Genomic DNA, 10,029 nt, shown 5'->3' on the forward strand with positions numbered 1-10,029 from the left:
TTTGAATTTATAGAAAACAGAAAAAATTCGACCGTCAAGCAAGAAAGATTGATTTTTATTAATTTAAATCAGCACTCCTACAAACAAATTTTTTCTGCATATAAAGTCCATTAAATACTCCGACAAAAATTTGGTGCTTTTTCGAGAAAAAACGCAATTTTTTGGGTTTTCGTGCTTTTTCAAATTCAAAACTTGGCAACACTGTACTCTAAAACTAAACTAAAAAAAAACTTTATTGTCTTTAAATTTTACAGAATTTTCTCTCTCATTTGGTACCCATATTGTTATTCTACATTGCATTGATTTTTTGTTAATTGTTTTTTGAATCCATCATATCGTTAAAATTTCAAAGTCCTTTGAAAAAATCCTGACGTCAAAGTGAAAAACTAAAACCGCAGTTTTACTATATTTGTAGGTTAGGTAGTGGGAAATTTTAGAAATTTAGACCTATATTTGTGGAAAATCGGCGATATTTTTGACGAAGAAGCGGTGAGCGATTTCGTGAAAATTAAAAATTGCTTTGAGCAACCTCTAAACGATCAAGGTGAAATATCTTGAAGGTGTTCTGGTTACTAAATTTGGTTGGAGGTTGAACATTGTGGAACGTGCAAGAAAGCTCTCGGCGGCTCTCTATGCAGCAAAAATACCGCTAGGGGCAACAAATGGAGATTGAAGCCAACGATTTTACAGTGGATGTACATTATAGTCCGACCTATACTTTCATTTGGTCTGATGGTCTGCCCCAACTAAAGATTAAAAACTAGCGGAATTCAGAGGTCAGTTGCTGTTGGCGCAACGGCTCCAATGGGATTCTGCCTAACGGAGGCTCTGAACGCTTTGCGGGATTTATTATCGATAGATCTTTTTATCGAAAAGTCAGCGTTAGGCTCCTGGATAGAAATGCTATTTGGGCACAGTGGAACCACAAATAGACTTCCAGCTGATATAAAAACGCTGCCTACCGACTACAGCATACTAGAGCTGTAGCAAGCTGTATGTTTTCGCTACTGAGTAGCGAAAATTTTCGTTGCATACCAAGGACCTGCAGAAACCACAAACCCTGCACAAAATACCAAAGCCGCAGTGAATGGATACGGTGGGAAATCCTGTGCTTGAAGGGCATGGCTGTCTCTACAGATGAACCAAATCTGGAATGAGGGGTAGGTGGTAGGTGGTAGGATTTCCATTGAGCAACTTTGTGTAGAGATACCCTTTCATCCATCAGACCAAGCCAGCCATCCTTTTTGCAGAAAGAAAAGTTTGGAATTAAGTAGGCGGTAACGAAAAGGGGATATCTCGCAAATGAACAGTTTCCCAGAGAGTCAGGCGTTATTTCCGGCGCTCTCCTCCTTTTCGGCTAAATATACCCCAACTCATGAAAGACTATAGGATAAATTCGAAATTGCCAAAAATATACGGTCCTCCGTGCAGAGGGACATATGTATGGATGGGATAGTCTCGACAAAATTAGACTGCCACATTGTAACCTTAAGACAAGTTTGATCGAATTGCAGCGTTCTTTTGCCACTCGGCTACAAAATAATACAACTTAAATGCATACATTTCACCTCACCAGACCGCGCTTACACGTCAAATGCTTGACATTTGCCAAATTAACAGAAGTAACAGTAAATGTAGTAATTGTAAGCCACAATTGAGCCAATTTACCGCTATCCACTTGTCATTTGTGAAGCATTGTACTTTGTTCGTTGGTAGTTTAGACAGTTTCATGCCACTATGCAACAATTAGCTGCACATTTATCTACTCATGTTGATATGTGCGTACATACATACATATGCAGATTGTGGTAAGTTAGCGCAATTTGTTGCAAGTATTTAACAGTAAGTTGAAAAACTGACACTTTCCACTTCAAGGTCAATGCTCACATTTCTAAAAGGAAAATGAAATGGTAATTAGGCTGTCCTTCTATGCAGCTAATTTGAATAACTTAAACTTGATGTAATGAAATATATATAAGTGATATACAATACAATCGCCAATTGCGTTTTATGGAAATTAATTTTAAATTGACATACACATAACCAATTAATTGAGGTTAGGAGACCTCAAAACAAACCAAAAATCTAAGGTGCAGTTTCCTCCCCGGTGCATATTTATTGAGTCATCGACAGCTAAAAATAAACCGATTGAAGCACTGATTTTCGGCTCATAGAAAAAAAACGCATTTCGTTCCAAAGGTTACAATTTTTGTTATTAAAATGAGCTGCGCTAAATGGCCTCTATCTATCATAATGCAAGCTTCCATTCTTCAATTCTTTGTTTTTATCGGGGATGGAAAATAATCCTAATTTTTTAAATTTGAACCAAAAAATCAATAAGTTTTAATCGTCGTAAACTTATTTTAAATATATTCACGTATTTGTGTTCGTACGACCCACTGTAAGTTACAATGATTTTAATTAATAAAGATTAAAAATAATAATTAACACTTTTGTTTTATTTGTTCACTCAAAGGTAAATATTATTACCTGATTTTTATCTTTTCGCTCAAAGATAATAATTATTTTTGAGTTTTATTTTTTCACTTAAGAGTAATGATAATTCAAAAAACTGAAGTAGCAACACCCTAATAAAAGGAATAAATCCCAAAATTTTCAGGCCAAAATTTTTGTCCAGGCCAGGCATGTCAAATATCATTTAATGGATATTGTCGCCGATTTGCGGCGTGACGACCTCTTTGGGCGATCTTGACATTTGCAGTCACTTGTGCCAGTACGGCCACAACGAAACCCAGTAAAGCACTTCTTAACCATTGCAATTGATAGTGCAGAACACACATATGTAGTATTTATCAAGCCTTTCCTTGGTTTCGGTAATGGATTTACGAGGTTTTCGCCTTTCAATGTGTGTCAAAAATTATACAATGATCTATTCAAATTAAACGATTATATGTAATAATTATTCCTGATCGAAAATAAAAATACAAAATAGAAATACAAAAAAAGGAACGTTTTTTACCGAAAAAAAAATCCGAAATAAAATCTTTTTTGCTAAAACAAAAATGCAAAAATTAAGGATTCAGTTTGACGAAACAAAATCTAAATTAAATGATTATATGTAATAATTATTCCTGATAGAAAAAAAAGATTTTGCAATTATCTAAAAAGGAAAATCTTACGAAAAACTCTACAGATAACTTTATCGATAAATTTATGCAAGCGGTCGGAATCACTTCGGTAATTAGGCCTTTAGTACTATATGGAATACTTGTATGGTGGCCATCAACTCAAAAGGCTAGTCACATAAAACTATTGAGTAAGGTTCAAAGAACCGCTTTTTATGCATCTCTGGTGATTTAAGGACCACCCCAAACAAGGCGCTTGAAGTGATAAGAAATCTACCTGCTGTAAATCTGTTAAAAAAAAACACGTCGCCGCCGCTTCGGCTCAGAGTATAAAGTATGGCTTTATGAAAGGATTGGCGGTTTGGCTAGTTGTGATCAAGAAATCGACTACTCTGCCCCTGACTCACCTTCGGCAGGCTCTTCAAGATGAAAATCCCGTCAAGAAGAGAGTGGCAAACATCGCGTAGGCAACGATAATATCGGACAGCTAGGCGGCCATCAAATCATTTAGTGCGATCAAATGTTGCACAAGAATGCCTGGTAGCCATAAATGAGATTAGCACCGTCTTCAAGGTCAGACTCATATTGGTCTCGGGACAAAGAGATATTGTAGGAAATTTCATTGACCATTCTCCCATAAATTTTGTAGAAGTTGCAAGGATGAGGAAGAGGAAAAACAGTAGAACACTTCTTCTTCAGTTTTCCAACTTTAGCTAAGAGCAGTGCAGGCTTTTAATGGAAAAAACTCTTTTAGCGCGCTCACGGAACTATCCAGTGTAGGAATAAAAGCAATCCTACGCTTCGCAAGTGCTTCAAGATAGTTCCTTGAAATATAGTCAAAGAGATTTCTGTGTTTCGCAGTGGCAGCACAAAGGACCTGCAGGGTCTAAACGAGTTTGGATTGACTGCCACATTAACCTAACCTAAATGATGGAAATATAAAAGAAGAAATGCATCAACTATTTTTAATATAATTATTTAATTTTAAGTCGTATATTAGATTTATCCCAAACTCTATAACTTCTTATTTACTTCAAATCTGACCTCACTTATGTATACCTCTTTCTTTTTCTCTCTTCTATAGTCGATGCCATACGTTGTCACCAATGTAATTCCCATCTGCAGGAGGATTGTAATGCGTTACGTTTAATTACACCACGTGCGCCGCTTGACGATCAATTCCTTGAAGAGTGTTCAGAACCAAATATGTTTTGCCGCAAAACAGTTACAACAATCGAAGTGAGTGGTGAGAATCGCGTCATACGCAGTTGTGGCAAGCTGGAAAGCTATGTAGGTGAGAAGAAAGACTATTGTTTTGATGCTGACAATGAGGGCTACAAACAGACCATCTGTACCTGTTATGAGGATGGCTGTAATGCGGCACCACCACGTCTGGCCACTGGCGACCACATGACCATGTTGAGTGCGACTGGGTTGTGTGTATTGGTGGCACGTCTGTTGCGGATTAGTGCTTAGATAGCGTTAATGTATGTGGCAAATACTATATGGAGATACATGTGGATGTAAGGAATACTAAATTTACATTGTAGGATAATGAAAATTGGAAATGCTTTGCGCTAAAAAGCTGACGGCTGAGAAATGTTTAAAGTCTATTTCGATGCTTTTTTTTAATTTTTTTTTTTGTTTGGTATAAGTCTTCATTAAAGCAAATGTAACTTAATGTGCAAACTTTTGGACTCGATTTATAAATTATCACTTAATAAAATTAATGCATACATTTTCTAGTAGAAGTAAGTTTGAATGTACACGACGGTTTTTTGAAAACTTTTTCATGATTTCTTTTGCAACAAATGTAATAAACAATTTACAAATATTAAAAATATAAATATATTATATTAAAATGCGTTTCAATGGGCTTAATGAATAAATGTGCTTTACTACATGAATAGCAGTCGGAAAAATTATTACCTCATATATCGATAAATTATCGATAGTTATCGAAGGATACTGTTATAGTAACTCTTGTAAACAATTCTATAGTTACTTCATCGATAGATAGTCATAATTTCTTCGATAAATTTGAATACTGACATTTGATCGACAAATGTACATACACTATATCGATAAATAGAAAGTTTAATACATAGGTATATAAAGGTTATTTTAAATTAAGTGAAAAGCAAAGATATACAGCATACAAAAACTCTGCTATTTCGATGCAGTTATCGATAGTATAGGTGAAAATGTATTTATCTAATAAGTCTACTAATAGCTTAATCATTATACCGACATACAGTTATCGATAGATACAACTGATAGTATCTTCAGGGAACCACTCTACGGACTACTTTATCGATAAATATAGTCCAAATTTCATCGATAAATATGTATATCGATTACTTGATCGAACAATATACCTGTATCGGTAAGTAAATATCCAGGTATTTGGGTAACGCTTAGTATATAAATACTAAATATAGTATTTATTTTTAAATGGTAAAAATATGTATGTAGCAAAATAAACACTTCAATTGTTATATATATTTTTTTTTGTCGCAAAAATTATTGCTATCGATAAATTTATCGTTATCTAATGGCATTTATCGTTGCAGTCACCGAAATATACAGCAATAATAACTTTATCGAATAACTCTGCAGAGAAATTTATCGATAGATACAGATATAACATCGTCGATGATATAAAACATACATACGTACAAAGATAGCATGGACGAGCATTAATATATCGAAATATTTCTGAATTAGGAAAACGCAAACGCCAGTGGCCTTGAAAATTATAGCTAAAAAAATTTATAGTTAAACTATGTATGTGTATCATTCGCACTTAGATACATAATTGNCTTCAGGGAACCACTCTACGGACTACTTTATCGATAAATATAGTCCAAATTTCATCGATAAATATGTATATCGATTACTTGATCGAACAATATACCTGTATCGGTAAGTAAATATCCAGGTATTTGGGTAACGCTTAGTATATAAATACTAAATATAGTATTTATTTTTAAATGGTAAAAATATGTATGTAGCAAAATAAACACTTCAATTGTTATATATATTTTTTTTTGTCGCAAAAATTATTGCTATCGATAAATTTATCGTTATCTAATGGCATTTATCGAAATATACAGCAATAATAACTTTATCGAATAACTCTGCAGAGAAATTTATCGATAGATACAGTTATAACATCGTCGATGATATAAAACATACATACGTACAAAGATAGCATGGACGAGCATTAATATATCGAAATATTTCTGAATTACGAAAACGCAAACGCCAGTGGCCTTGAAAATTATAGCTAAAAAAATTTATAGTTAAACTATGTATGTGTATCATTCGCACTTAGACACATAATTCAAACTTTGCCTTTCAAGAGTATTTTTTTTATAATTCACCTACAAATATTTTATATTTATTCTTAATTGATACAGTTATTCGCTTTTTAAGTAAGTACATACTTCACTACTCGCCCACTCGCCCAAGCACAACCACGACCTTTTGTCTTATGTCTTGTCTTTTCTTTTTCACTACTTACATTTAATGGCTTTTTAATGTTCTTCGTTCCAAGTGTAAAGTGCNTTTTTAAGTAAGTACATACTTCACTACTCGCCCACTCGCCCAAGCACAACTTCGACCTTTTGTCTTATGTCTTGTCTTTTCTTTTTCACTACTTACATTTAATGGCTTTTTAATGTTCTTCGTTCCAAGTGTAAAGTGCTATTTTTTTTTATTACCGTTGTTGTTGCTTGAGAGTGCATTTAATTTGCAATGCAACTATTTTTATTGTCTAAATGAATATCAACGAGTTTTAAGTGGAAAATTGTTTACTTCAAGTTGTGCAAATAAATTTTATAAGTAAGTGATGGATGGAAAATTAATTCTCGACTTGGTATCGATAGAAGAAAAATTAATCTAAAGAGATACAATTTTTCACCTGAGAAGGCCTTCATATGCCCCTGCTATTTACCACCAGCGGATACCACGTTGAATATCTTCAGGGCATCGCAGTATCTTTTTCTCGAAGACTATTGTAGTCTGGATGTAAATAGACGACAGTGCAGTGGTATAAATAGTCATTATTAAAAGTTATGTATATGGTTTAGTCAAGTAAGACTAGGCAGTGTTTAGTCTATTCAGCAGATCTAATGCTTTCGCCGTGTTATAGTCAGGTCAGAGTTCCCTCGATATTTTACAAGCCTGTATATCTCATTATCTGCTTCTAGCCAATTAAAGGTGTTACCGCTTCAAATTTGTCAAAACAGCCTTGTGCCTTCACCAATTCATCAGCTCCGTTCTCGGTTTCGACGCGCCTATGACCGAGAACCGCGTCAAAAAAGATAATCATTGACGGAGGCACCAACCGTAGAATACATTTTTACCTTGATTTTGTGGTCGACGCTAGTCCTCAAAAAAAAAAACCGGAGCTTCGGCTAGTAAGATACTTATATCCTTTTCCAGACGAAGGATCAGCGTGGCATCGGAGTATCCGTACACTGTAGTCCATCTTTAGAAGAGAGGCCACATTGTTTACCTAAGCCTAATGACCCACTGTAAANAAATAAATTTTATAAGTAAGTGATGGATGGAAAATTAATTCTCGACTTGGCATCGATAGAAGAAAATTTAATCTAAAGAGATACAATTTTTCTTCTGAGAAGGCCTTCATATGCCCCTGCTATTTACCAGCAGCGGATACCACGTTGAATATCTTCAGGGCATCGCAGTATCTTTTTCTCGAAGACTATTGTAGTCTGGATGTAACTAGACGACAGTGCAGTGGTATAAATAGTCATTATTAAAAGTTATGTATATGGTTTAGTCAAGTAAGACTAGGCAGTGTTTAGTCTATTTAGCAGATCTAACGCTTTCGCCGTGTTATAGTCAGGTCAGAGTTCCCTAGATATTTTACAAGCCTGTATATCTCATTACCTGCTTCTAGCCAATCCAAGGTGTTACCGCTTCAAATTTGTCAAAACAACCTTGCGCCTTCGCCAATTCATCAGCTCTATCATCGGCTTCGACGCGCCTATGACCGACAACGGTGTCAAAAAAGATAATCATTGACGGAGCCACCAACCGTAGAATATATTTTTAACTTGATTTTGTGGTCGACGCTAGTCCTAAAAAAAAAAACCGGAGCTTCGGCTAGTAAGATACTTATATCCTTTTCCAGACGAAGGATCAGCGTGGCATCGGAGTATCCGTACACTGTAGTCCATCTTTAGAAGAGAGGTCACATTGTTAACCTAAGCCTAATGACCCACTGAATAAATTCAATTTACCAGCACGAGTTTCNAAAAAAAAAAACCGGAGCTTCGGCTAGTAAGATACTTATATCCTTTTCCAGACGAAGGATCAGCGTGGCATCGGAGTATCCGTACACTGTAGTCCATCTTTAGAAGAGAGGCCACATTGTTTACCTAAGCCTAATGACCCACTGTAAAAAATTCAATTTACCAGCACGAGTTTCATACCGAAGGTGGCATTAGCAAGTACTATTCATTCTTTGCCTTCAACCATGCCCAAGGCAAATTCTTCCTTAGTGATGGCATTGCTTATTATGAAAACCACATTTTCCAGAGTCGTTTCATAAATTTTTTCGCTTGATGGGCCGGGTTGCTGCGAAGGCAAAGGGTGGTGCTGAAAACGTCCCCCCTTAGAATGTGAAGCTTACCTAGTCTTTCCAGACATTTAAGCATGAAAGAGGTCTGAAAAACTTTTGGGATCTATGTAGTCATTCTTACCAGTCTTACAGATGATGGCGATTTCGTTTAGTCTCCATGATTGTGGAATATAAGCAAGTGATATGTACGCAGTGAAATTCTTTTTCGAGGTCGCGAACCGGAGCTCAATGCCGTTTTTGAGTAAAGTAGGTAAGAAACAATCCGGAAAAGGCTATTTGAAGTTGTTGAGGGGATGTGCAAGCATAGACGGATTTGTAAAAGAGTATGCAGTAATACAGAAAGGGTCTCAATCTTTGTCTCCTTAACGAACTATCCGGCCTCCTTTTTTAGCACTTTTACCAGCCTAGCCAGTTGACTCAAGGTTTAAATATATCTGCAGTATTCAGTAAAGGAAGCTCTTTCCGAAGCACGAACTAGCTTCTTGGACTATCTTTGTGTGCAACGATAGCCTATCTAAATATTATTTTTTGGGGCCTGGTTATAAAATTCGCTCAGCTTCTGAAGCTCCTTATCACTAGGCAACAGAAGTACGGGTCAGAGGTGGCACAAAAGGCAGTCGTTATTTAACCACCGCCTAGTCTGTGGAGTACATATCCCAGTTGGCAGGAAACTAAACCACATTTCGTTCGTTCACTAAACTTTGCGGCATAAAATGAATTTCACACTTCCCTCACCAGCCTTGCAAGTTTATACAGTATGTATGTATGTAAGTACTAATTTTCCATTGTTTTCATTATTTAATCCATTGTGGGCAAATAAATAAACTTGTTTAATAACTGCCATGTAAAAATTTAATTAGAAGCAAAAGTTTTAATCCGAAAACATAATAAAAAAACACAAAAAAAAAATAAAAATAAAACTGTTCAGCTGTTTGCAAGCAAATGCCGCAGATGTGAATGTAAGCTGCAAGTGCGGCGCTAAAAGGATGTTGCACTTAAACCGAACCAGTCAGTCAGGCTAACTATCCAGCAGTAACGCAGGCGGCTTGAAACTATTGGCGTCAAAAGTTAAATAAGAAAGTTTTAAACAAAAATGTTTGCCTTCTCGACATGCGCTAATCCAGCGCTCAGCTCAATATCTGCGTTACTGCTTTGCTCTCACTGGCTGCGGCAAGTGAATCAGCAGTGCAACTTATAATTAGTCCGCAGTGACTTTTAATAGATTCATCAGGGAGTACATACATTTATGTTATGTAGTTGGCGTTTTTAGTATTTCGCGCTCGGCTGAATTGGAAATTTTGAGCTCAAAAGTTTAGCGCTTTTCCAAAC

General features: G+C 35.9%; 1 protein-coding gene across 1 annotated transcript in view; it reads left to right on the forward strand.

The window, feature by feature from the left end:
- The window catches only part of LOC108364742 (uncharacterized), a 16,464-nt gene extending 11,616 nt beyond the window's left edge, over positions 1–4,848 (forward strand). The window contains exon 3 of the mRNA XM_017618553.1: positions 4,171–4,848. Within this exon, the coding sequence (XP_017474042.1) occupies positions 4,171–4,562 (392 nt within the window). The 3' untranslated portion in view covers positions 4,563–4,848. The remainder of the gene's footprint in view (positions 1–4,170) is intronic.
- The last annotated feature ends 5,181 nt before the right edge of the window (positions 4,849–10,029 follow it).

Source organism: Rhagoletis zephyria, unplaced genomic scaffold (genome assembly GCF_001687245.7).
Source record: "Rhagoletis zephyria isolate East Lansing unplaced genomic scaffold, Rhagoletis_zephyria_1.1 Rzeph_scaffold_01655, whole genome shotgun sequence".
In the NCBI taxonomy this organism is placed as follows: domain Eukaryota; kingdom Metazoa; phylum Arthropoda; class Insecta; order Diptera; family Tephritidae; genus Rhagoletis; species Rhagoletis zephyria.